A 27,745-nucleotide genomic window follows, 5' to 3' on the forward strand; every position below is an offset into this window, starting at 1 on the left:
TGAGTTTGAGCCCAGCATTGGGCTCTGTGCTGAGGGCACAGAGCCTGCTTGGGATTCTCTCTCTCTCTCTCTCTCTCTCTCTCTCTCTCTCTCTCTCTCTCTCCCCCTTCCCTATGTATGCTGTCTCCCTCTTTCTCTCAAAGTAAATAAATAAACTTAAAAAAAATCTTGATCATCTAGAAAAACTTCTCTGAGTAATCCAGATTGCTACAATATCTGGGTTTTTGCACCACAGTGATACTCATTATTATGTGTGTTGAATATGCACCTAAGTTATCTAGGGACTCATATTTTATTGACACTTTTGATCATTTATTTATTTTGGCTCTTCACATGATTATACAGGCAGCCATCAAATCTGGAAACATAGGCTAATAGCTTATTGATATTACATTGGAGTATATAGAATAATATTCTCTTTGTCTCCAGACTTGATAGGCACCCTGTAGTTTTCCTAGGGAGAAGGGTATATCTCACTCTTGCATGGCATACCCATTACCCGATGTGTGTTCTCTGAATATATGGTGTATCGGCATTAGTGCTGAAAAAAATCCTTGTGGGCTAATGATACTAATACTTTGGATTTGTATTCTTGATAACATCAAGGAGAAGTAATGATATAGTGTAGTCTATTTGGGAGTATAGCCGCTGTCATTCTTTGCATAGACCTGGAAAAGTAGGTTTATGTTAGGGGAATCAGGAGCTTTCTAAGATCCTTCTATGACCTGGCATTAGGGAAAGGTTAGAAAGAAAGGAAGGTGACCCTCAGATTTCTTCCAAAACAGACTTCCCTGATAGGCAATAAAGTATTTGTTATACTTTGTTAATACTTGTTATAAAGTATTTTTATAGACTTAAAAGTGAATGCTACTTCTTAATGGCAGGTTGAGTGTAATTGTTTGATAGCCTTGTGATTATTCTAGCTTTGACACCGCTTTAGGAGAGAGAGAAAAGACCAGTCTAAGGATGCTGTTTGCAAAGTACCCTATGCTCTTTATTTCCTTTGCAGTAGGGTAGAATAGACAATAATTACAGAAGGAAATGACCAAAGACTTCACATTTTGTGCCTCTCTTCAGTCGTTCCGTAGCATCAGGACATGATCACTCTTCACTTATGATTTTCGTGTGGACCTCCCGGCTCTTTACCCGCAGCTTGTTGACCTGGGACTCAGCAATATCAGCGCGTTCCTCGGCCTCCTCCAGCTCGTGCTGGAGCTTGCGGAATTTAGATAGATTTGTGTTGGATTGTTCCTCCTGAGAATGAAAATGGAATTGTAAGGAATCCCCACTGTGCATCTTTCTAGACTCTGTAGATCTAAGGGAAGAAAGGACTTGGCATGTATGGAGAACTTAAAATACTCAGCAGGGAACCTTGTTGTCTTACTGCCTCCTGGATTTTGGTTATTATTGAAGTGAACATTATGATTTATTTGGGGCTTGGTGTCCCACAAATAATTGCAACCCTATTTTTGCAATGAAAACATATTAAAAGATATGCACCACAAGTAAAGCAGAAAAAATATATAAGAGCAGAGCAGGCAAGAATACTGAAGTCCTGCTTCTTGTCAATGCTTTCTATAAGGTGACCGTAGGCTCGAGATAGATATTCTTTATACAGATATAAAGATAGATATTCTTTATCATATAAAGGATGAATTTCTTAATAGTGTCTTTAAATTGAAATAAATGTTGAATTTTATATATCATTTTGGAACATTTCAAAACAATCATTTTTTTGTCCTGTTTTGGATGTAATGATTCTACTGACAGATTCGCTAATATTAAGGAATCCTTACACTGAAGGAATTAAGCCTATTTAATCATGATGGACAATCCCCTTAATAAAATAAGGTTTCAGCGAGTTAGTTATTTATCTTTGCTGTAACTACATTCATGAGTAAAACTGCCTTTAGTTCCATGCTGCCCTCCCCCCCCACTTCTCTCTTGGACAGGTTTTGGTATGAGGGTTACGTGAGCTTCTTAAAATGATCTGGAAAGCTTTCCATCTTTTCCCATGCTCTGGAATGGCTTACATAGCTCAGGGATTATCTGTTACTTGAAATTTTGAAAGACCTATCTGGACCTGAGTCCATTTTCAGAAGTAAATGGACTTTTATAGCCTCCTATAAAAATCATCAATTTTTTAAAAAATCATCAATTTCTGTAAGATTTCAACTTTGTCGACAGATTTATATTTTACGTAAAAAATAATTTTCTGATTGTGTGGTTTGTCTCTTTTCTCATTTCTTTCTTTATTTTTCAGTAATCTTTTCATCCAACATGGGGCTCAAACTCATTACTCTTGAGATCAAGAGTCTCATGCTCTTCTGACTGAGCCTGCCAGGCATGCCCCCCCCTTTCTCATTTCTAATGTGTTTGTATTTTCTTTCTCTTTTTCCTTGATTAAGCTAGTTATAAGTGTATTTATTTTATTAACTCCCCAGAAATGGTCAGATATTACTGAAACTATCAAATTAGAAAATAGTATACTCTAATTTATCAATGTCTACCTTTATCTTTAACAATATTTCTTTCATTATTATTTGTAATTTCTTTATTGGACTTTCAGTTTATTTATTTGTTTTTCTTTTGATTCATAAAGCAATGAATTGTCCTCCAAAGACAACTTTGACTACATTCTTCAGGTTTGTAAAAGTAGCATCCTCTTTGAAGTTTATTTATGATTAATAAGTATTCAGTAATTATGTTTTTTCTTTCCAATTTAACCCAAGATTATTTAGGAAAGTTAGTGTTTTAAGCATTTAAGCATTTGGGAATTTGTGTTTATATTTTCCTGTCACTTTACAATTTTATCACACTATGGCTAGAGAATGTGAGCTGCATTATTTCTACTTTGAAATTTTTTGAGGTTTCTTTGTGTATAGAAAATTTATTTTATTTAATTTAAATGTTTTAATGTTTATTTATATTTGAGAGAGAGAGAGAGAGAGAGAGAGAGAGAGAGAGAGAGAGAGAGAGAGAGACAGTGCAAGCAGTGGAGGGGCAGAGAAAAAGAGGGAGACAGTATTTGAAACAGACTCTAGGCTCTGAGCTGTCAGCACAGATTCCGATGCGGGACTCATGAGCCATGAGATCATGACCTGAGCAGAAGTCAGATGCTTAACCAACTGAGCCACCCGACTGAGCGCCCAGAAAATTTACTTTTAAAATCAAGCCGTTAACATTACAAAATTCACAAATGTTTTTAAGGAGTACAAGTCTTCTAAAAAGCAAATGGCTTATTTACTACCAGGAATAGTAAACCTTAATTATTTGTTCATTAGCTTTTCTTAATAAGGGACCTCTCTCTTCCCTTCCATCTTAAGGATACTTACAGCCTCTTCAGCTTGTCTCTTGTAAGATTTCACTTTGGCCTGAAGTTTGTCTACCAAATCCTGAAGCCTGAGAATATTTTTCCGATCTTCTTCCGTCTGAAAGATTATAAAAACCACAGGGCCTTACTTCAAAACCACTTGACCATTGTATCGTTGTATATGAATGTTTCACGTATGTATGGGAAGCACTTAGCTGGTAAAAACTTTTGGTGTACCTGGTAAGTGAGTTCCTTCACTCTCCTCTCGTGTTTGCGCAGACCTTTCACGGCATCAGCGCTGCGCTTTTGTTCACTCTCAACCTCTCCTTCCAGCTCACGCACCTACAAATAAGTAGGCTCTTAAGAACTTTGAACTAATAAGGCACCAGGAGTAAATGGAAGTAGACAGAGATTGAGAGACCCACCCTGGCCTCCAGTTTCTGGATCTGCTTCTTCCCGCCCTTCAGGGCCAGCTGCTCAGCCTCGTCCAGACGGTGCTGAAGGTCCTTCACCGTCTGCTCCAGGTTCTTCTTCATCCGCTCCAGGTGGGCGCTGGTGTCCTGCTCCTTCTTCAGCTCCTCGGCCATCATGGCCGCCTGTTAGCAGTGGAACAAAACCGGTTGAGAGCTGGGCTGGCGCATCAGGATTCAAGTTTGAGCACCACCGTGTTGCCCTCTGCTCACATCAGTGATGGCCTTCTTGGCCTTCTCTTCTGCGTTGCGGGCTTCCTGGACAATGTCTTCCATCTCTCCCTGGATCTGGGAGATGTCTGTCTCCAGCTTCTTCTTGGTGTTGATCAGGCTGGTGTTCTGTTAAAATAGCAAATTTAGAAATATCTAGTATATGAGAGCAAAGTTGGGATGCCAGATTTCTAATGAACTCACAGGCTAGTTAATTAAGTAATTAGTATCCCTCCTTGTTCAATGAGTTATCTGAGATGACAATATATTTTTGAACGACAATCAACTTTGGATGTCACAGTACAGATAAATATTACTAACCCACAAATATTAAATGTTTTAAACGTTATCCTCCATAAAACACTGTGAGTACATTCTTAGATAAAGCTACGATATGAGCAAGAATTTCATTTTCATTCCTTTGTACTTTTCACTCTTCTGTTATACTCACTTGGGTGTGGAGGAGCTGGACGCGCTCACTGGCGTCCAGGAGCTCCTGTTCTGCGATTTTCCTGCTCCTCTCCGTCTGCTCCAGGGTCGCCCGCAGCTCCTCGATCTCAGCCTGCAGCAGGTTGGCCCTGCGCTCCACCATGGCCAGCTGCTCCTTCAGGTCCTCCTGGCCCCGGAGCGCGTCGTCCAGGTGCAGCTGGGTGTCCTGTGGAATGAACGATCGTTGAGACACCTCGTTCTCAGGGCTGCAGTCTCCCCAAGCCCCTTGGGGCCCTCTTTCGAACCCACTTACTTTGAGGATGCCCTGGGTGTTCCTGTAGTTCCTCAGGGCCTCTGCAGCCATGCGGTTGGCGTGGTTCAGCTGGATTTCCATTTCATTGAGGTCTCCCTCCATCTTCTTCTTGAGCCTGATGGCGTCATTCCTGCTCCTGATCTCAGCATCCAGCATGGTCTGCATCGACTCCACGACTCTGATATGGTTTCTCTTCAGCTGGTCAATTTCCTCATCCTTTTCAGCGATTTTCCTGTCGATTTCAGACTTGACTTGGTTCAACTCCAGCTGGATGCGCAGGATCTTTCCCTCTTCGTGTTCAAGAGATGCCTTTAATGACAGCAAGTGGTGACGTTAGCAGGGAATGGAAGCATCTGAAAGTTTATCTGCACACCTTTCCTTCCATGAATTTTGTGCTGCTTATTTTTTTAATTCAACCTATGTGGACGTGCCTAAGTATTTTCTGACCTTATTTGTTTGTAATGCACCATTTGACCTATACCTCTGCTTCCTCTAAAGCAGCCTGGAGTTCACACTTCTCTTGTTCCACTTGCTTCTTTATCTTCTCCAGCTCATGGATACGTTTCCCTCCTTCTGCAATCTGCTCCGTGAGGTCAGAAATCTCCTCTGTTGTTTGGGTTAAAGACAGGTAGAGATTTAATCAGACAGAGGACATAAGAGAGAGGTTCCTTAAGGCATGGATGTTGCTGAAAGTGAAAGGGACTCACGCTGCAAGTTTTTGTTCTCCCGTTTCAAAGTTTCTAGCTGATCCAGGGATTCCTCGTAGGCATTCTTCATCTTGAACAGCTCAGTGCCAAGAGAGCGGGCCTCCTTCTGGGAGGCCTCGAGCTCAGCGTGGGTCTCCTCATACTTCTGTTTCCACTCTGCCAGGATCTGAGAAACCGGGAGTGGTTATCTGCTGTCAAGTACCAAGGAAGACAGTGGAGAGCAGAGGCTGCAGCACAAGGTACCTTGTCGAAGTTCCTCTGCTTCTTGTCCAGGGCCGCACAGGCCGCGTTTGTTCTCTCCACATCGAGCATGAGGTCTTCCACTTCGTTCTGGAGCCGCTGCTTCGTCTTCTCCAGGGAGGCGCATTTGGCGTTCACCGCTTCCACGTGCTCCTCGGCCGCCTGCAGCCGCTGGGCCAGCTTCTTCCTTGAAGATTATATATGTTTGTAGGGAGGAGTGAACCAAAGCAAGAGAGAGGAACTATTACCACAATGAAGAGTGATGGAAACTTCATATTAGCAATATGCATGTATTCAACAAATATTGATGAGCTCCTTCTATGAACCACACACTGGATACGTAGCAGTGAGCAAGACAAAAGAACAAAAAAGAAGGTCCCTGCCTCATGAAGCTTCCAAATGAGTGCAAGACAAAGGATAAGGGAGCGAGAGTATGCACAATAACATCTTGCAGATATAAGTGCAATGAAGAAAAGTAAAATAGAGTAAGGGTTGGGCAGTTATTCTAGATATTCAGGGAAGACCTCTCTGAGGAGGTAGCATTTGAGTCAAGATCTCAAAAGTCAGAGTGAGGGGCGCCTGGGTGGCGCAGTCGGTTAAGCATCCGACTTCAGCCAGGTCACGATCTCGCGGTCCGTGAGTTCGAGCCCCGCGTCAGGCTCTGGGCTGATGGCTCAGAGCCTGGAGCCTGTTTCTGATTCTGTGCCTCCCTCTCTCTCTGCCCCTCCCCCGTTCATGCTCTGTCTCTCTCTGTCCCAAAAATAAATAAACGTTGAAAAAAAAAAAAAAGAGTGAGCTGGAGGGAGATCTGGGGGGAGAGCATTCCAGCAGAGGGACCAGCAAGTATAGAGCCTTGAAGCCACAATGAACTTGGTGTGCTTGACAGACAGTAATAAGGCCTAGTTGTCTGTATAATTATTTGTTACTCATTCCTCAAGCACAGGAGGGCAGGTATCACGTTTGCTTTACTCGTGTCTCATTCTCAGGGCCTGATTGCACCCGGCAAACAGGAGCTAATTAATGAACGTTTGTGGGTGACTTCACGGAGGGTTGGATCTTTCGGGATCTATGTGCAAAGCTTTCTGCACATTCTCTCATATCTGCACACGTACTTGGCCTCCTCCAGTTCCTCTGTGCGCTGGATGGCGTCTGTCTCATATTTGGTCCTCCACTGGGCCACCTCGGTGTTGGCCTTGGACAGCGCCCTCTGCAGCTCAGCCTTGGACTCCTGCTCCTCCTCGTACTGTTCCCGCAGCAGGTCACAGTCGTGGCGGGAGGACTGCAGGGCGTGGGCCAGCGCGTTCTTGGCCTGTGGAGATAGTTACAGCTTCCTTTTATTGGATGTTTAATGTTTAATTCTTGAGTTTCAAACCCTTTAAAAGTTGGTGTAACGGACTCCAGTTAGGGTTAGGTCATACGACAAAAATGAGTCTGACAGTATTATTATTTACCTTTATCTCCTCTTCCAGCTGCCTCTTTAACTCCTCAATCTGTTGTGTAAATGCTTGTTTGCCTCGTGATAGCTGAGACACCAGAGCCTCTTTCTCATCCAGCTGTCGAGAAAATTCACCTGATCCATAAAAGAAATGACACCATTTTTAAAAGTGAAGAAACAATTTTACAAGCCCATATTAGAAGTAAATTTTAACTCTTAACTCCCCTCCCCCCACCCCCTGCATTGAGTGCTCAAATGATTGAATTTTCTGCTGGCATCTTCATGCTTAATGTCAAATTTCTGATTTTTATGAGGAAACTTACATATTGATCTGAATGTATAAATACAGCTGAAATTCTTTTTGTTCTCTACCATAACTAAATCTCTCTGGGTATATGATATTGTGCCAAGTCTGGTTATGGGAGCCAGGGTACTGAATTCTACATGATCGCTGTTTCATCAGACATTTGAGAGACGGGCTTATTATGCATGCCCCATTCAGGAATTTGGTTCACTTTGGGGTGCCTGGATGGCTCAGTCACTTAAGCATTGGACTTCAGCTCAGGTCATGATCTCATGGTTCGTGGGTTCCAGCCCCGCATCGGGCTCTGTGCTGACAACTCAGAGCCTGGAGCCTGCTTTGGATTCTGTGTCTCCCTCTCTCTCTGCCACTCCCCCACTCATGCTTTTCTCTCTCTCTCTCAAAAATAAATAAACATAAAAACCTTTTTTTTTTTTAAATAAAGGAATTTGGTTCACTTTGATGTATAGAAACAGAAACTCAGCCTGTAACAGGAGTCCCAGGCCCCAGGCGACAGTGACTCCTAATCCCAGGCAGCCCCTCCGTGTGGCCAGCCACTCTATGCTTTTCTGGAGCAGAGCTTGATCTGCTCCTATTGAAGTCTTTGTCTCTAGCGTTGTCCCCAAGTGACCTTGCAAGTAGGTCGAGAGTCTGAACCATTCCGTGAACCACACATGTTCTCAGTTTTTATTAGGCTCTCACATTACCAAATCGGTTGTTTCAACCGCACCACCTCCATTCTCAGTGCCCAGAAGAGGAGAAAATTACCGGATTCGGTCTGCAGGCGTCCTCTCTGGGTCGTCAGGTCGTTGATCAGCCGCTGCTGCTCTTCCTCCTTTGACTTCAGCTCACTCACTTGATCCTCCAGCGTGCGGCACATTTTCTCTAGGTTGCCCTGTGAGAAGAAGTAAAAGCAGGAAACAAACATATTTTAATATCATTTTGCTATTGCTAAAATTTCTTATAAGACAGAAAAGTACTTATTTTGACGTAAAATCAATCAAATTCTTGTTATGTGCAATGTGATATGTAAGAATTCTTTTTGTTATGTTATGATTGCTCTGTGAAGTTGAGAATATACTTTGGGATTTTTATTTATTTATTTTTATTTTATGAATTTTTTAAAGTTTATTTTTGAGACAGAAAGAGACAGAGCATGAGTGGGAGAGGGGCAGAGAGAGAGGGAGACACAGAATCCGAAGCAGGTTCCATGCTCTGAGCTGTCAGTACAGAGCCCGATGCGGGGCTGGAACCCACCAGCTGTGAGATCATGACCTGAGCTGAAGTCGGATGCTTAACCAACTGAGCCGCCCAGGCGCCCCCTACATTGGGATTTTTAAAGAGCTAACTGTGAAGCTCCATGCACTATTAATATAATAAATTTGAATAAATAAATTAATATAATAAATAATATGCTTTAAATGTAAGATTCTTGTAAGAACTGTATGGTGTATTCTTCTAAAAGCATGTATTCAAATACTTGACTGCCTTTATGTACAATGAAACTTGGCTTATTGGGTGCTTGAGAATATTGGAGACCTGTGTTCTCCAGCTGGAACCTGTGAGAACATAGGTGACCTATGTTCAAAAGCTGGTCCTGTCATTTATTAATGGTGTAATGGGGCCAATGTGCTTAACTTCTTCGAATTTCAGTTTCTTCATATGTTAAATGCAAATAATACAGATACTAGTTTCTTTCTTGCTTACCCTAGATTACTGTAAAAAACAAAGGACATAATGTGTGTAAAGTACCATGTGCAAACTATGCTGCATACATAAAGGATTATTTCATTGATGACAAATTGCCAGGTTCTAATACCTTGGCCTTGGAGACAGTCTCCATGTTACTGGCCAGGTCATCGATCTCCATCTTCAACTCGCTCTTCTCCTTCTCCAGTTTCTGCTTGACCCTCTGTAGGTTGTCTATCTGCTCCCCCAGCTCGGCCATGCTGTCCGCGTGCTTCTTCCTCAGGGTGGCCGCCGTGGCTTCGTGCTGCAGGGTGGCCTCCTCCAGGTCCCTGCGCATCTTCTGGAACTCGGCCTCCCGCTTCTTGTTCATCTCGATCTGGGCGGAAGTGGCCCCGCCGGCTTCTTCCAGCCGCTCGCTGATCTCCTCCAGTTCCCGGGAGAGGTCCGAACGCTGCTTCTCTGCTTTGGCCCGGGAGGCCCTCTCTGCCTCGATTTCCTCCTCTAGCTCCTCGATGCGGGCCTGGGGGTGGTGAAAAGCATGCACTTAGCTTCTCTGTGTGGTAACTGTGCCTCTTTGAGCCAGACTTTTAGAAATACCAACTTACTTGCAGCTCCTTGATCTTCTTCTGCAGCTGAATGCCCAGGGCCTGCTCATCTTCAATCTTGCTTTGCAGATTGCTGATTTCAAACTCTTTCCTTTTTGGAAAGTTGCAAAAAATAACAATTGAGTGTATACCCACCACCAAAAGCAAGTTCATAAACAGTTCTTCCACGCTTACTTTTTGAGCTTCTCATCAAGTTGTTGTTTTTCATTCTCAATGTCCATTATGGACTCCTGGGCCAACTTGAGGTCACCTTCCAGTTTCCTCTTGGCCCTTTCCAGGTCCATGCGGAGTTTCTTTTCTTGCTCCAAGGACCCTTCAAGCTAAATATAAATCATGTTTAGTGTAAAGGAATGCTTAGCTTCCTTTCAAAGAAAATAATTTCTTCGATAATCCTGGACTTACGTCATCTACTTGCTGCTCGAGCTTGGTCTTAGCTTTGGTCAGCGTGTTGACCTTGTCCTCTTCTGCCTGTAGGTCATCCAGGGTCTGCTGGTGGGCCTCTTGGAGGGCCTTCTTCTCCTTGGTCAGCTTAGCGATGGTTTCGTCCAGGCCTGCCATCTCTTCCGTGAGGTTTTTCACCTTGAAAAATTAAAGAAGAAATGGTATCTGCTCTTAAGCAGGTTTACTAGGCTGGCGGAACCTTGATATGGTAGAACAGAATGTGATTCGTACCTTGTTCTCTGTGGCATGCTTCTCCTTTTCAACCTTGGCCAGGGTCAGCTCAAGGTCGTCAATGTCTTTCTTGAGCTCTGAACACTCGTCCTCCAGTTTCCTCTTCTTGGCCGTCAGCTCGGCATTGATCTCCTCCTCATCCTCAGCTCTCTCAGTCACCTCCTTGATCTTGGCCTCCAGCTGGATTTTCGTTTTGATCAGCTGATCGCACCTCTCCTCTGCATCAGCTAAGCCTTCAGCTTCCTAGAGTTGGAAACAAAATCAAAATTGGAAAGAAAGAATGAAATATTTCACAGCAATAACAATGTTAACCTCTGCTGTTGGATCTTTGGCTTAAAAAAAAATATGAACCACCTCCTGTATGCAATGCAGGATACATTGCGAGAAAACCAAAATGAATCAGATTTTATCCTATTCCTTCAGAAGAGTGTATTCTCTGGTAGATTAGAAAGCCTACCCCCCCCTCCTTGGGGCGCCTGGGTGGCTCAGTCGGTTAAGCGGCCGACTTCGGCTCAGGTCATGATCTCACGGTCCGTGAGTTCGAGCACCGCATCGGGCTCTGTGCTGACAGCTCAGAGCCTGGACCCTGTTTCAGATTCTGTGTCTCCCTCTCTCTGACCCTCCCCCGTTCATGCTCTGTCTCTCTCTGTCTCAAAAATAAATAAACGTTAAAAAAGAAAAGATTTAAAAAAAAAGAAAGCCTACCCCCAAAAAGCTACCATGAATTTAGAAAGCAGTTAGCGACAGAAGAGATCGGAGAAGTTCTATTAGAGGTGGTTTCCTTGAATGAAGTGGCATTTGAGTTGAGCCTTGAGAAGTGGGTAGGATTTGATTTTGTAGAAATCAAATCATTGGGGGATGGAACAGGAGGAGAGAAAGCATTCCAGTGAGCATTTCAGGATGCAGCTGCTAATTAACTGGTTCTCTTTGTAGAACTGGAAGATGATCTTGGTTATGATGTTCTACATTCAAGTTAGGGCATAAAGTAATCAAGGAATTCTTGGCAACCTGCTGTGTCTCCAATTAAGAGGGTTGGGAGTGAACAGGATATGAGTGACAAATTGATATACACATTCATCAGGAGACTCCATATCAGCCTTTGAATCCACAAAAGAGTAAAATGTGCTGCATGTACCATGTAGTGAATGTCGTGTGTAGGACAAATTCTTAGTAAATCTCTAGGGACAACAGAAGAGCATTCCGGATAGATCTGAAGGGGGTGGGCACAGAAGACAGCTCTTTTTCCTTCTGTGATCAAGAAGAAAGAGTTATTACACTGCCTACACTTGACAGAAGAAACCAATTTTAATCAACAGGAGAAATATATGATTTCGTGATGAGTAAATTATACCAGACCAATTCAGTTCACTCCGAAATGAAAGGCAGTCTCATAAATTACATTTCAGAGTTGATGGAGGCTGTTCTGAAATGACTGGTGCGGGAGTGAACAGCGAGTAGGCTGGAGGGAGGAGAGGGCTGTGGTGGTGGGGGGGGTGGGGGTGAGTGGGCAGAGCATCTTGGGTGCTGACACAGCAATCCAGGTGTGACATGATGGGGCACAGCCTGTGCAGATGGATTGGAAAGAATGGACCCGAGTTGTGGAGATCAGTGACAAACAAGAATTCCCTAAAATGTGTTGTAGAATTCCTGACATTTGCCAGCTGTATGTATTGTGATTTAAGACTCATGGACATCCATGAGTTTAAGGAAGTTTCAGAGATTAAAAAAAAAAAAAATCAACTCTGTACATGCTATCCTCCCCTTAATATTTCATTTGTGATAGTTTTATGTTAAAATCACTTCCAAGGACTGTCTTCAAAATTTTTAGAAAAGAAGTAATAAATCCTGTAGTTTGATGAAATTGTGGAGGATGGGTGACAGTGGTCTGTTTTACCTTATTGCTCCTGGTTTGGGATGATGAAAGGATGTATGGACTTTACTGGAACCATCAGAGTGCACTGACCTTCTCCCCCCAGTGAGTGTCCCCACACCGACTACCCAACTCTTTCCACTTGCGGCCACTCGCATCCCAATTGCAGCACCTATAGCGTGACACCACCACTTACAGCCTGAACTTGGAGCTGCAGGTCATTTTTTTCTTTCAACAGTGACACCATCTTTTCCTCCAGTTCCTTCCTCTTCGCCTCTGACTTGGCGAGTTCGTCTTTGGTTTTCTGAAACTCCTCCTTCATGGTGGCCATCTCCTTCTCGGTCTCCGCGCTCTTGAGGAGGGGCTTGATCTTGAAGAAGAGTTTCATCCAGGGCCAGTGCTTGACGTTCATGAAGGCGCGGATGTTGTACTGGATGCAGAAGAGGGCTTCTCTGAAATGTAATTGGTGCAAGTTAGATACTGTGTGGATGAAGAAATGAGATGAAGTCTTGGCAGTGAGAGCTGGAGGTTCTGTCCCACCCTGTTCCTCGCCTACCTTCAGAAGCACAGATGGAAGAAATTCTACTTTGGGATGATGGTCAAGGACGTGTTAATCACTCACCTCTCTTCATCAGGGCCTCTCCAACTTTTGGTGTACCTAAGAATCATCTGAAGGACTTGTAAAATACTAGTTCCTGAGCCTTATCCCCAGAGATTCAGAGTCAGAGGATCTGAGATGGGGGTCTAAAAATTTGCATTTTTAATAAGTTTGCAAAAGACACCGACAATTCAGGTCTAAGGACCACCCTTTAAGAACTGCTGTATACCAGTGCTTCTCAGGCTTTGCCACTGGAACACCACGAAGAGCAGTTAAGGGGAGCTAGACCCCTGAGGGATGTGGGTGTGGAACAAAGGGCTTCATTAAAGAAGAATTTCTGTGAAAATCTCTGGTTTCATGTATTTTAATGTTGTGTGAATTTTGCACTCTACTCTGTAATATTCTCACATTTAAAAAATCTAAATTATTTAAAAAATGAATTACCTTCATATATAAGCAATTAACTGCCCCAATACATACATATATGTGTGTGTATGTGTGTATGTATATATAAATATATATATGTATATATATATACATATATACATATATATATATATACATATAGTGGTTTATAAGCAAACTTATTATTTTTAATAAAATAGAATACAGTAGAAGGTATTAACATAACTACAGGTGATAGAAATAAAATTTGTTTCATGTAAATTACATATATATTTACACACAGGTGTATGAATGTGCATGTGCCAGTAGAAATGCATTTCTCAACATGGGCCCTGTTCACATGCATTCTGCAGTTTGAGACACCTGGCTCTTTGCACTTAGAATTCTGACCCTGCATCAGATCAGATCACCAGAAAGCTATGTATCTTGGTGACATTGTATTAACTTACTGAAAAAAAATCTTTCACAGATAAATGTCCTCAATGACATCTTGCATAAAAATCACTGTGGAGGGGCACCTGGGTGTCTCAGTCGGTTAAACATCCGACTTCAGCTCAGGTCATAATCTCACGGTTCATGAGTTCAAGCTCCAAGTCGGGCTCTGTGCTATCAGTTCGGAGCCCACTTCAGATCCTCTGTCCCCCCCTCTCAGTCCCTCCTCCATGCTCTTTCTCTCCCTCTCAAAAATAAATATTTTTTAAAAATCGCTGTTGATTTTTGCTTCAGCAACTTTGGGACAAATTAAAAGCCCTAAACTCTGGTGCAAAAAAAAAAAAAAAAAAAAATCACTGTTGAAAATACTGTCTGCTGTTCAGTTCAATGTGTCTAATTTAATGATCTACCCACTAAATTCACACTGGTTTATTTTTACACTGCTGTATTTTCTCTTGTTAGATGAGAGCTATCCACTCTTTATGCCCCCCCCCTTTTACCCTGAACTCAGAATATGTTTCACGGTGATGACCCCTACCTGAAGAGTCAGTATAGGACTCTTACTCATTCTTGCTGACATCAGTGGCCTTATCATATCTGAGTCTTAAGCCACCTCAAATGTGTTTCTGAAGCAGAAAGATGTGAATAAATAAATAATTTATATTTATACCTTCTCTCCACCATCCTCTGGTACTCCACTCTGGCCAAGAAGCCTCTGCACCTGGCCTGGGTTCGGGTAATCAGCTGGGCCAGCTTGTCATCTCGCATCTCCTCTAGAAGCCCCAGAAGACCAGCTTTGAAAAAGACCTGTGGGGGGGAGGATTTGCAGATCAGAAACTGTACATACACTTCAAAGGGACACGGATAGCATCGGGTGGGCTTTAGAGACCATTACCTTGGTGTGACCAAATTTATACTGGGTGTGGTCAATGTCGATGGATGCAAGGAGCTTCTCAGAAGCCTTCTTGCTGTCAATGAACTGCCCTTCAGGGATTGCACTTGCATTTAATACCTTGTATCTGTTTAAGTAAATAATAGGGTTTTTTTTTTAAGGTGGTTTATGATGACACTAATAGCAGATAAACATTAAATGACCTATTTAGAAAATTGGAGCTTTAAAAAAAAGTATCCTCCTTTGTTCACAGGAAGGACTTCCTATACGTAGTTGGTCAAACTAGCATCAACTGTCTCTTTTTACCCCATTTCACCTTCCTGCACAGCTGTAGCTTTCCTTTCTGCCTCATCAGACCTTGTTCTCAGGAAAGGATTCTGTGATCTTATTCACACCAAGATGTAGATGACCAATAAAATGTAACATGTAACCAGCTCCCTGGAGCTGCTGCCAGCCCTTATCCCCTTGGCCTCTTGTTTGACTCCCAAGATGGACTTCTCTAGGGAGGAAAAAGTTGCTGAGGAGCTGGTATTGTGAACATTCTGGGAAACCTTGTGAAACTGGTGTGTGAGACAGAAAGATGAAGATAGGAAGTGACAGGAAAGAACCCACTGGGAGATATATACCTGCATGGGGGAGTTCCTAACTCAGACACCAATAACCATGTGACTTTGAGCAAGTAGCTTAATCTCCTTGAGGCTCAAGTTCATTCATCTATAAAAGGAGGTGTTGATAGGACTTACCTCTACCGACGTTTTGTAAAATGAGATAACCCAAACAGATTTACACATTAAAAAATGATAGTTCTCATAATTATTGAAGTTAGTGTATGTATCTGTGGGCTAAGCCAGGAGCTTGGTAAAGCCCATGAAAAGTCTGGAGTATAAAATATGTGGTCTAGATTATAAAGGTGTTTTGAGACATCACTTTTCACTCTTTTTTTGTGGCAAATCAAAAATAACAAATAGAGACATATTTTTCACTAAATTGTTTTGCTTGCATAAGTATATTTATATTAAACTTTAAGATACACCATAATTAGGAGAGCCTGACCTCTGTTTGAAGTCTGCATAAAGGATTCTGCTGGGGAATCCCTTCCTGCAGATGCGGATGCCTTCCAGCACTCCGTTACACCTCAGCTGGTGCAGGACAAGTTCATGCTCCATGGCCCCTATAAATATACATATTTATTCCACTGTGGAGATCTTTTCTGAAGGGAGGTGTGGCAGTCATGCTTTGTGCTTTCATTCTAGAGCTTCTTACCAGGAGTTTTGGTTTCATTGGGGATGATACACCGCACAAAATGAGGATGTGTGCTCCTGAGGTTGGTCATCAGCTTGTTCAAATTCTCCTGTGAAATCAGGAAAAATCCTGTTATCTCCAACTTTAATATGGTTATGAGTATTTGGCGGTGTCTATAAAATCAATGCCTATGGCTGAGTTGAATGACCAGCAGGAATCATCTTCATGTAAGGTAACACCTTGCCATGCTTCTCCTGACGTGCAGGTTTCTCCTTAGTCCCTCTTTCTCCACTTGAGTTAGCAGGAGTTACATAGCCTGACACATGATCTTTTTCAAGCAAAGTCCTACTTCCTCCCTGGTCCATGGCTTTCCATAAACATTTATAAGGCCATTGCCTTCCCATACTAGCCTTCCCATACTGGTTTCACTTTCTTCTCCCAAACTCTCCATATTCTCCAGTGAGTACATGCATGCCTACATCATGATGGGGCTTTTTCTCATAAATATATCTGCCCTTTCAGGGCAGAAAGATTAGCTAAAGGGGAACAATCTACCAGTTGTAATCGAGGATTGACTGGACTAAGAACAAGGATGCCATATTAAGTTCCTTCTAAGCTAGCTGCTAGATTTTCCTTAGTTTCACTGATGATTTAGTCTCTCTGAGTACATGTCATTGCTTAGTTTCACGACTTGACTAGATTATGAATGGTAGAGTATTCCGTTTTACAAAATTTCCTGTCAAATATTCAGCTTTACTTGGCTTGTCATGAAAGACGAGCTAATGATTTCTCAGTAATTTGAACCTCTTCTCTCCAAAGATCGATGAACAGAAGCCATTAATCAGTGTCAGTCTCTTCCTAAGTGACTTGTGGAAAGAAGAGTCTGTGCTTTGAAAAACATATTTTCCTAAAGCAACTGGGGAGTGTGAGACCCAGTTTCGTCCTTACCCGGAAAAGGGCAGACACTGTCTGGAAAGAGGAACCCTTCTTCTTGCCACCTTTCTTGGCTCCACCACTCGCCTCTGGAGAGAAAATAAGGGAAGGTGTCACTCAAGTGTACTTTTGAATTGGCAGGGATGTTTCGTGCTTATTTATTGCCGACTTCTGCACTTTGGGGGACACTGCTGGCCTCTCTGTTGGAGCCTGAGTGACTCTTACCTGTCAACTAAGCTTGCATCCACTCTTCTGTGATTTTTTTTTTTCTACGTTTTAAGGTGAAATGAAGGGATTCACTTCACTGTATCATAAAGATGGATCCTTAATGTTAGGACATTTGGGGGACACAGTGACTTCAAAAATCATCAGTGGAAGCTAGTCTAGATAGGGAGAGCTCTGTCACTCCATTGTCTTAAATATTCCTAGAGACTCAATATCCAGTAGATGTGAAGGAAGAAGCAGGAGAGAATCCAAGAAACTGAGGCTTTTCATTGGTTGAGATCCTAATAGTTCCTCTCTGACCATTCGCAGTAAGGCCTCTGTCAGTGCTGGAGTGAGACACACACGTATGACTGCAATGCAGCCTATTTACTCAAAATGTGGAAGAGCAATGGGTCTGGCCCTGCCATCCTGAAACTGGCCTTGAGCTAACATCACTTTTTGTAATACCTAGAGAAAGTGTTACAGTTTTTGAGCATTACCTGCTTCAGCCGTTTGAGCTCCAGAGAAGAGGTAAGCTAGAGTTTTCATTGAAGACTTCTGGTACAGACCGACCACAGTCTCATTCAGTGGGTCCTTGTTCTTGTCCAGCCAGCCAGTTATGTTGTAGTCCACGGTGCCAGCATAGTGTATCAGAGAGAAGTGGGCCTCGGCCTTGCCTTTGACCACCTTGGGCTTCTGGAAGTTGGCGGACTTTCCAATATGCTGCTCGTACAGCTTGTTCTTGAAGGAGGTGTCTGTGGCCTTGGGGAACATGCACTCCTCCTCCAGGATGGAGAAGATGCCCATAGGCTGGATTAAAGCAAAGCAAAATGCGTGTAAGGTACACGTGAGCTGCAGCAGTGAGCCGCAGAGTAGACAAGACGAGGTTACTGAGTGGACAGATCAGGACACCTTCTCGATGAGCTCGATGCAGGCAGCCAGGTCCATCCCGAAGTCGATGAACGTCCACTCGATGCCCTCCTTCTTGTACTCCTCCTGCTCCAGCACGAACATGTGGTGGTTGAAGAACTGTTGCAGCTTCTCGTTGGTGAAGTTGATGCACAGCTGCTCCAGGCTGTTGAACTAGGGCGTTGCAAACACCAAAGAGCTCAGGTGAGTTTGGGAAACCCAGGGGGAATTCAGCAGAGCAGACACGAAGCGGAGGGGCCTTAACAGGGCCGCTTATTCCAACAACTCACATCAAAGATCTCAAAGCCGGCGATGTCCAGGACCCCGATGAAGTACTGTCTGGGCTGCTTGGTGTCCAGCTGCTGGTTGATGCGGGTGACCATCCACAGGAACATCTTCTCGTAGACGGCCTTGGCCAGGGCACCCACTGCATTGTACACCTTGAAAAACAAAGATATTTCCCTTGAGGTTACCAGAGGACTGTAAAAATGCTCAATTCCTGTTGACAAATTTGAATTATACACCTACCTGCTCTACAGTCTGGCCTTTGGTGACGAACTCATTGCCGACCTTGACCCTAGGGTAACAGAGGGCTTTGAGCAGGTCAGCAGAGTTCAGACTCTGGAGATAGGCTGCCTTGTCAGCAACTGAAAGCAAGAAAGGGTAGAACAATATTATTATGGCCCAAAGCGACCCACTTGCTCAAAAAAAGTTTGTTTAATCTATAGACATTTTATGCAGTGTTTTCAGAATATCTTTTTGAGCATTCTTGCCCATTTTTTTCCCACTGAGTTCAAGACTTTATGGGTAGTGTGCCCTAAAAAACTTCATTAATGTTAGGAAACATCTATCTAATATGAGGCTTCACATAGTATATTATCTGAGTATGCTTTAAAACTCAATTCTTAAAAATGAATTTGTCTTCCTAGACAAATGCAAGGGTAACAAGTTTAAGAATGTGATTTTCAAACAAAAATAAAATCAGGTGGTTGACTTGGTTGATACCTTCAGTGCCATCTGGCTCGGCCTGCTCCTCACGCTGCTTCTGCTTGAACTTCATGTTCCCATAATGCATCACGGCACCCGTGAGCTTGTAGATGGAGACTTTCTCTTCATTAGTAAAGCCCAAAATATCAATAGCACTCTGCCGACATAACCAATAAGATAACTGTTAGGTTATGATCTACACACTTACTATGCATTGTTCACATTCTGATTCCTGACTTGTTGGTCAAACTCTCAGTGCTAATGGGGGTGCAAGGAACTCTTTAGAGTGGGTGTATGGGGAGTTGGTCAACCAAAGGCCAGCACTGAACATAGCCTCTAAGATTCAAAAAGTAAACTTAAGAGAAAGAACAAAATAGTAAATTTAAAGGACTTGTTATTTTGAGAAGTGGTATGGATCTCATTAAGTGGATTTCAAAAAAAGTGGTTTAGGTAAATTCAGAAATGACAGGTTTTTTAAAGGGAAAGTAAAATGTTGTGGGACACATCTTAATCCTTTTGGTTGGCTCTGGGTGGCACATCCATGCTTGTCTTTGAACTCTCTTTTGCTATTTCTACAAGAATCTGAATATTTATCTGGAGGGACCATAGCTTCTAACCCAACATCATTCTGATTTTCTTGCGTTCCACTTACATCGGTTGCCATCAGTTCTTCCTGATCATCAATGCTAGCCACACTGATCTCCCCTTGACTGACAAATGGGTAATCATATGGGTTGGTGGTGATCAGGAGCATTTCTGTGTACGTGAAACAGAGGAAAGGTAAGCAGAATTATCCCCTTCACTAAAACAAGAGATGTCTAGATAAATTCTAAGACACTGTATAAAGCCAAAGAAGATTATCCCATACTGGGAAAAGTTATGTCTGTAAGAATGGTCAGCACAGCACTGACTCTTTAAAATCCAGAACTGGAAACAACCTAAATATCCTTAAAAGGGTATGGTTAAGTAAATAATGCTTATCTCTACCATATAACACTATGCAACCATTAGAAATAATAATGTGCAGCTGCGGTTGGTGATGTGGAAAAAACCATGATACGTTATTATTCAATGAAAAAAGTACATCACAGGAGAGTATGAAACTGTGATTCCAGTTATTGTATGTATGTGTTTTTGTATTCAAGGTGCATATACAGAAAATTACTAGAACAGTGTCCACCCAAGTGTTCACAGTGGTTATTTCATAGTGATAGGATTTGAGGGTGTTATCCTCAGTTTTTCTTTTGGATTTTTATCATAAGCACACGTAAAATTACAAAGCTATTTTCAAACTCCAGATGATAAACCTGACAAAATTCAGTCATGGAATACGAGGTTGGACCATGCATGGAGGGTGCTGGTGTAATCATTCTCAAAAGGGATCATGACGTTTCTTACCAATTAGTTCTGGTTTCTTGTTTGATGTGATCTGATAAAAAATGTGATAGCTCCTTTCAGCCTTAAGCTGGAAAGTAACTCTGGACTTCTCTAACAGATCTGGAAGTAAACAAATGACAAGCGGAGCAGTGCAAAACTTCACGCGGGATGCGAATTTTACTTTGGGTTCACCTTATATAGGTTATAAGCAACAGAAATGACCGCAAAGGAGATCCAGGCACTTACATGTTTCAATATCAGCAGAAGCCAGTTTTCCCGTAGTGCCAAAGTGGATTCTAATGAATTTACCCTTGAAAGGAAAACTAATATTACTACTTTGTTTTTCAGTCATATCAAATCTTCAAGAAACTCAAAACACTTGGAATGCTAATGTGTTAATATTTAGAAATTTTTTTTTTAGTGTTTATTTTTGAAAGAGAGAGTGTGTGCAAGCAAGTGGGGGAGGGGCAGAGAGGGAGGGAGACACAGAATCCAAAGCAGGCTCCAGGCTCTGAGCTGTCAGCACAGAGCCCAATGCGGGGCTTGAATCCATGAACTGTGAAATCGTGACCTGAGCTGAAGTTGGATGCTTAACCAACTGAGCCACCCAGGCGCCCCTATCTTTCATTTTAAAATTGTGAATAATTGGAGGTAATGACCAGAGAAGAAAGAACTCAGATATATGGTGGTCACATCTTTTTAGATGGGAATTGGATCCATGTTATGTGCTCAGAGGGAAAGGAAAGATTCGTGCTGCAATATAATGTGAATGGAAAAGATTCAGAGAACGTCTTCACAAGCATCCCATGAATGTTGACCATACTAGTGACCAAGAGACTCACAAAGCGAGAGGAGTTGTCGTTCCTCACGGTCTTGGCATTGCCAAAGGCCTCCAGTAGGGGGTTGGCGCTGATGATTTGATCTTCCAGAGTCCCCTGCAAAGGCAAGCACGGTCCTCACGTCTGAGCTCCAGACTTCCTGAGAGCCCTGACATCTTGAGTCTGACCCCAGACCCACCTGCATTTTGCCAGCTTCCTCCTTCTTCTTCTCTCCAGTGACCGCAATTGTTGCAAAGTACTGGATGACACGCTTGGTGTTCACGGTCTTCCCTGCCCCGGATTCTCCGCTGCCAAATAAAAGCTAAGTCAGAGGAGGTTCCAAACGTGGCAACTGTCACAGCCATGAGAAGAGAGCATAAAATTTGCTTACGTGATCAGGATTGATTGATTCTCTCGGTCTATAAAAGAGAAATTATAGACATTTAATACTGGGGTTTTTTTTTGTTTATTTGTTTCTTGGTTTTGTATATTTGTAAGCAGTAAGTAAAATGGAACAAACTTAGTGTTTCTCAGACTGGCCTCTGCAATCCCTGGGGCTTCATGAGCCTGAGGCCTCCGGTATCCCTTTCGTGTACCCCAGTCCCTCCCTGCACCCCACCGCTGACTTTAGCATACGTGCAACCATTTAAACAGAACACTGCAAACAAGCACCAGATCTTGTCTTTTTCATATTCGACCACTAAGGAAATATTAAAAATGGACTTGAGTCTTCACTTGGGTTCAGATGACAACTCCAGCAGCGACGTATTTATTGTAGGTGCAAGAAACAGTATGTGGGATGGGGTAAATATAGCACAGAAGTATAGCTTTGGAAGTAATCATGGCTTTAATCATATTTGGGGGGAAAGGTTTGTTCTACTGTTTTACTCTCCCAAGATGAATTCTCTAAACCCTTTCCCCAAGTATCTTAGATTGGGCTAGCTGAGACCGTATTCTAGGAAGAAGATTCATGGTGTAGCTGTTTTAATACCAAACACACCGTGTTCAGATTGGTTCTGGGCAAAGGGCAAGAGAATTTACACCTTCTGTGATGTAGAGAGGGTATTCATTGGTCATAGTTTCTGATGTTGAGGATAAGGCCACAGCTGCAGATTTTACTTTTCTGGTTTTTGGCTCTTGGTAATGGAAACACAGTCTGTGTATGTGATTGTGTGTGTGTATGTGTGTGTGTGTGTGTACATACATGTAAACAGTGTTTTATAATTTTTGCTCAAGTTTTTCTAGTTTCTGAGTCACTCAAAAGTCAGTTCTCTAACTATGGCCAACCTCTGTTGACTTTTAAAAGTTTAAGAGATCATTATCTATTATGTAATGTTAGGGATTGCAAGTTGTCTTTTACACCTTCTCTTTTCCGGACTGTCTCCAGCTCAACCAAAGGGCTCAGAGACTGTGTTGAGATGGTTAGAGTCTCTTTCTCTTATTGTTCTGCTCTGAAAAGATTATGAACATACAGAGCATTCAACTCACCTGTCAGCATGAACTGATAGGCGTTGTCGGAGATGGAGAAGATGTGGGGCGGGGCCTCCTGGCGCTTCTTGCCTCGGTAGGCGGTCACCACCTCGGGGTTGTACACCGGCAGCCACTTGTAGGGGTTGACGGTGACGCAGAAGAGGCCCGAGTAGGTCTATTCAAGGGAATTAAAAAAAGCAGCTATCCAAAGGCTTCTCCTGCTAGGTGTGCATTTCACTTAGATGAAATCTGACCCAAAGGAGCACTTTAAGTAAGTACCCTACATTTCTTGAAGGCATTCGAGAAACTAGTTGGAAGTTTCAATAATGAGATAGTAAAATCCATGAGGGGAGGGATCCCAATTTAGAATTTTTACTATTCCTTTTGGGACTTATCACAAGACTTTCACATAGCAGAAGCTCCAAAGGTTGGTTTTGTTTTGTTTCTTCATGTGTAGGATGAGACATTTTTTTACTCTGTTTTAGGAAATATGCATAGATTTCCTTTGCAGCATTAAGATAGTTCAAATTCATGAAAAAGGAAGTTTGGACACACCCGAAGTGCCCAACACTAGGGAAGCAGTTAGGTGAACTACAGGAAATCTTCTAAAGACAGTAGGATGCAGGCATTTAAAAAGGCATTTAAAAATGCATGAATGGGGGCGCCTGGGTGGCTCAGTTGGTTGGGCAGCTGACTTCAGCTCAGGTCATGATCTTATGGTTTGTGAGTTCGAGCCCCGCGTCAGTCTCTGTGCTGACAGCTCAGAGCCTGGAGCCTGCTTCAGATTCTGTGTCCCCCCCCCCCTCTCTCCCCCTCCCCCACTTGCATTCTCTCTCTCTGTCTCAAAGGTAAAGAACATTAAAAAAAATTAAAAATGCATGAACGTATTTAGCAATATGGGGGAAACATTTGCAAATTTCTATGAAGCTCTAAAGAAACAGGACACAGAATGATGTGAATACATTATGACCAAACAGGGAGATTTTCAAAAACTTGGATAGCTGGTGTAAGACAGGCACTGGCCAGTCAGCATGGACACTGGCCCTGAGCATCAGGTGCACCTGTGCAGGTGTCATCCAGCTGCATAGCAGCACTGGCTGAAGCACACAAAAATGTCAGTGTGATATAGTAAGTTCAGTTCTGCAATGTTTACTGGGCATGTATCATGTGCCAGACCTCTGCAGGGCACAGGAGCAAAACCTGAATGAGATGCCATTCCTTGGGGAGCTCTGGGTTTCCAGTCCACATAGGGGACAGACATGTGAATGGATGGCGGTGGAAACCCAAGGTCAGTGCTGTGGCTGGGGCAGAGACCATAGGACAGAATGTCCTGCTCTGCCGGAGGAAGGTGGAGAGGTTAACTCGAGGAGGTGGCATTCATGTAGAAAGGACCAGAACACACGGATGCTGGTTACTGTTATTTTGGAGGAGTGTAACTGCGTGAAATTTGGTTCTTAAAACATTTTTATGTGTTGAGACATAAGTTTATCATTTCCCTCTGGATGATTCTACAACTAGGATGGGGGGGGGGGGAGTGTTAGAAATGTAGGCACATGGTTGAGCCATAAACAGTAGCTGCTCCATTGTTGTTCAAGGGACATGTGGGAAACCCATTGCACATGGATGGTGGCCTTGCCTGGCTTTGTATGGGAAGATGGAGAATGAAGTCTGGTTGTTGGGTTGTGCCTCACAATAGCAATAGTGAGCCTTTTAATTAGTTAACTAACTGATGTACTAACGAGTTAACTTGTGTGCGAACTAGTTACGCTACTAGTGAAAACGAAACGGGTCACTACTTTTGACCCATTTATACTAGAGTGGAAGCAGTAGACTGGCAGGTCGGTGGTGATGGTGATAAAGACCACTTGGGGCTGGGGCAGGGGGTGCTCACGTAGATCATCCAGGCTGCGTAACGCTCTTTGAGGTTGTACAGCACGGCGGGCTCATGCAGGTGCGTCATCATGGCCATGTCCTCGATCTTGTCGTATTTGGGAGGGTTCATGGGGTAGACTTGATCATCTTTCACTGTCAGAGTCTGGTAGGTAGGAAGGATAACTTTTTGTCAATTGAGTGACCAAACCAAAAATCATCAATCACGTGTGGCCAGCTCCGTGGACTCTACTTACCGCTCCCGCTTCAGTCTTCACCGTCACCTTCCCTGCTTCTCTGCTCTGGATAGTCCCTTTGACGAAGGATTCCTTGGGCTCCGCCACAAACACAGATGTCTTGGCATCGAAGGGCCTATTCTGGGCCTCAATGCGCTCCTTTTCAGACTTTCGGAGGTACGGAGCTGCCTCCCCAAAAATGGCCATTTCCTGGTCTGAACTCATGGCTGCTGAGCTCAGAGATCCTAAAGGAGACGGGGCATTTCACATTAGAGATTCTGGACTGCCATGTGTGTCAGTAGATCTCTATGCACTGATGATATTTCATGGAGAATCCACTTTTTGGAAATTTCACCAGGCAGGTCCACTGTGCACCATGCTATAGTTACTGGAACAAACATAATCACAAGGTCTCAGATGTATCGAGGGTCACTGTGTAATCATCACGGTACCCAGGGCTTGACATGCGTTATTTTCTCCCATCCTCCAACACTAGCATTCTAATCAGGGAGCTGAGTGTAGTCTCCACATGCTGCTGAGGGGCTTGTGACCCCGGGAAAGGCACTTGATCTTTCTGAGCCTCAGTGTCTCCCTCCTTAGGACAGGGATTACATCTGCCTTTCTTAATTCACAGCCTGTGAGATACACTACAGATACTTTGGGGAAAAAGGTCAAGTGATGACTCAGAAAGCAGTTTGAAATAGTGCAGGCTACCATTTAGATGTAAAATGTCATTTATTGCAACGTGATACAATTCCATTTCTTGTCCTGTAATGTAAGAGAACTTTACTTCCTCCTTTAGATTTTCAGCCAGAAGCGCTCAAGGTCAGTGGTTTGGGGGATGATAATTTTGTTTACCTCTTTTTCTCTAGTTGTGTGCTTATTAGAGTTTGTCTAACATAATTTCTTTGCATATTAAATCCAGTTAATCCATTAACCTAACTGAGGATAAAAGCCATAGCAAATGTTATCCTCATTTTTAAAAATTATTTTTAATTTATTTCACTGAAGTTTAGTTGACCCTCGATGTTATTATTATCCTCATTCTTCCACACTGAAGGACTCCCTTGGCCCTTTCCGATCTCCTTCTGGAGAATGCAGGCTTGGGCTGCTCTATTCTGTTATCTGCCGATTGCCAGCCGCATCAGTAGAATGAACGGTTTGGCAAAGAATGTTACTGCAGTCATACAGGATCAGGTTACTCGAAACTCATTTTGATCGGCTATCCACCAGGGTCTTCCTTCAGAAATGCGGTGGACAGTAGTAGTAGAAAGGGCACAGAGATACCTTCACGTGTGTAACAAAAGATTCGCAGTATCTTAATTTCATGCAACACTCAGCACTGGGCACGGTAACTTCTTAAAAGTTTTCATGAAGTTTAAAGGAAGCATTTTCCTAGGTTCCTTCTTTCTTATATGTTAGAGAGCATGTTTACTTAATGAACTCTAAAAGCAGGATACGTTTTTATTCAATTTGAGATTTTTAGCAAGAGAATCTTAGTGCAGATTTTTCCCCCTATGGAATATCCTATTAGCAAACTAGCAATTCCATTAGCAATTTTCTTGCCAAAATGTCACCCCACCAATGATTGCTTGCATCCCAGATGACTATATGTGCATTGTCCGCTCCTTCCCTCTTTCTCCTGCACCTTTCCTGAAGTACACTTGTTAAGGTATTTACTGAGACCAGCACTTTCTCAAAGGTTGCTAAGTGACACAGATCCATCCCAGAGGCTCTCACATTCCCCTCCAGGGACTGGTTAGTCTGAATCTTACCTTGTTAGCAAGTGGAGATGTAGCCTGGAAGCAAGACAGTTCTGTAAAAACAAACAAACAAAAAAACCACTTCATTAGTTAACGTGCACACACACACACGCACGCACACACACAATCCTATCTGCAGTGTTGCCTTCTATTGTAAACAGCAGGCAACAAAGCCATGGATGTGAAACATGTAGTATCCGAAGGAGCAGTACCGAGCTAGCAGCTGCAGCCGACACAGGGCAGCAGGCAGCGTGGCCAGTGTCCCTCCTGAAAGCCCGTTCCCTGTTCCCACTTACCTTGAGCTTTTTAAAGCAGGCCAGTCAGCCTCATTCCAAGGGCTCTTTTATATGGAGAGCTATGGAAACAATGCAGCTGCCTGTTCTTTCTTAAGTCAAAAGGAATTGTTTGGCAGAAAAGTCTTGGCAATCTTGCGCCCCTGCATAATTCTCATTCATATTAAGAATGGTTGGATATAATTAGAAATATTTTTCTTATTGAGTATGTGGATAAATCTCCTATGGATAATTTGAGAAGATGATCTGAAAGGAAGGTTCAGGCTGGTGGATAAAGGCAGTGACCAGGCAGCCAGAATAACTGGGCTCTCTCATAAATTCCTCCTGGCCTCGCTGGGCATGACACTCAGGTTTGCTTGCGCCACTTTTCATATTCCGCATATTCGATGATAGAAATAAAGTACCAATGTTTATTTTGACTTTGCGACGGTTAATTTTCACCTGTTGGTCTTTCCTTTCCAGCCTGGCAAAATCAAGTTGTGTGTCTTCGACAATTTAAAAAGAAGGAAGGTCCTGTCCTAGTGCTGGTGTCCTTGTAGTTTGCGGGGATACCCTTGTTCTTTCACTGTTTTCTTTTTGCCCAAACTCATCCTCCCTACAGCACATTGTTTCCTGCCCACATACTCATTGGACTTGCCTGCAGTAAAAATGGTTGAATGTTTTTTAGTAGTAAAAGGTGTTTTGGGGACTACTTCCCAACATTTTCCATGTCAGCACAGCCAGAAAATGATGATATATTAGTGTAGTTACACTAGGGTAACATGGACGTGACTTGGCTCTATCTGTAAAGGGCTTGGTAAGAACATTGCTTTATAGTTCTTATATTTCTTTACATTTATTTATGTGATGTAAGTATGATATATTTACATTAAGAAAAATACTAAATACTGACTGTGCCTGAAACTTCCAAAGAAGATCTTAAACTTTTCAGGAGAAATTTCAGCTAGATTCCATGAACAAAACTTTTTTTTTTTTTCTTAATGCTTGTTTAGTTTTCAGAGAGGGAGAGAATGTGTGAGCAGAGGAGGGGCAGAGAGAGAGGGCGACAGAGGATACGAAGCGG

At 42.9% G+C, this 27,745-nt stretch overlaps 2 protein-coding genes across 8 annotated transcripts in view; one reads left to right on the forward strand and one right to left on the reverse strand.

Annotated features, from left to right (window-relative positions):
* The window catches only part of ADPRM (ADP-ribose/CDP-alcohol diphosphatase, manganese dependent), a 578,681-nt gene that overhangs the window by 118,576 nt on the left and 432,360 nt on the right, over positions 1 to 27,745 (forward strand). The gene's annotated exons all lie outside the window — the stretch shown is intronic.
* On the reverse strand, positions 968 to 26,692 carry MYH2 (myosin heavy chain 2). The gene is made up of 40 exons (XM_006939791.5): positions 26,602 to 26,692; positions 26,402 to 26,442; positions 24,648 to 24,871; positions 24,413 to 24,556; positions 22,540 to 22,696; positions 21,443 to 21,470; positions 21,251 to 21,359; positions 21,076 to 21,168; positions 20,480 to 20,543; positions 20,255 to 20,353; positions 19,509 to 19,612; positions 18,875 to 19,013; positions 18,398 to 18,516; positions 18,160 to 18,309; positions 17,873 to 18,043; positions 17,461 to 17,770; positions 16,772 to 16,845; positions 15,845 to 15,932; positions 15,635 to 15,752; positions 14,585 to 14,708; positions 14,360 to 14,496; positions 12,451 to 12,706; positions 10,385 to 10,627; positions 10,115 to 10,291; positions 9,887 to 10,032; positions 9,713 to 9,803; positions 9,238 to 9,627; positions 8,187 to 8,313; positions 7,134 to 7,252; positions 6,795 to 6,991; positions 5,686 to 5,869; positions 5,443 to 5,608; positions 5,217 to 5,341; positions 4,736 to 5,044; positions 4,445 to 4,648; positions 3,997 to 4,122; positions 3,739 to 3,909; positions 3,551 to 3,655; positions 3,336 to 3,431; positions 968 to 1,254 (listed from the first exon to the last, which is right to left on the reverse strand). The coding sequence occupies exons 3-40, from the start codon at positions 24,849 to 24,851 to the stop codon at positions 1,102 to 1,104; spliced, it is 5,817 nt and encodes a 1,938-aa protein (XP_006939853.4). The 5' UTR covers positions 24,852 to 24,871; positions 26,402 to 26,442; positions 26,602 to 26,692; the 3' UTR covers positions 968 to 1,101.

Source organism: Felis catus, chromosome E1, assembly GCF_018350175.1.
Source record: "Felis catus isolate Fca126 chromosome E1, F.catus_Fca126_mat1.0, whole genome shotgun sequence".
Classification (NCBI taxonomy): domain Eukaryota; kingdom Metazoa; phylum Chordata; class Mammalia; order Carnivora; family Felidae; genus Felis; species Felis catus.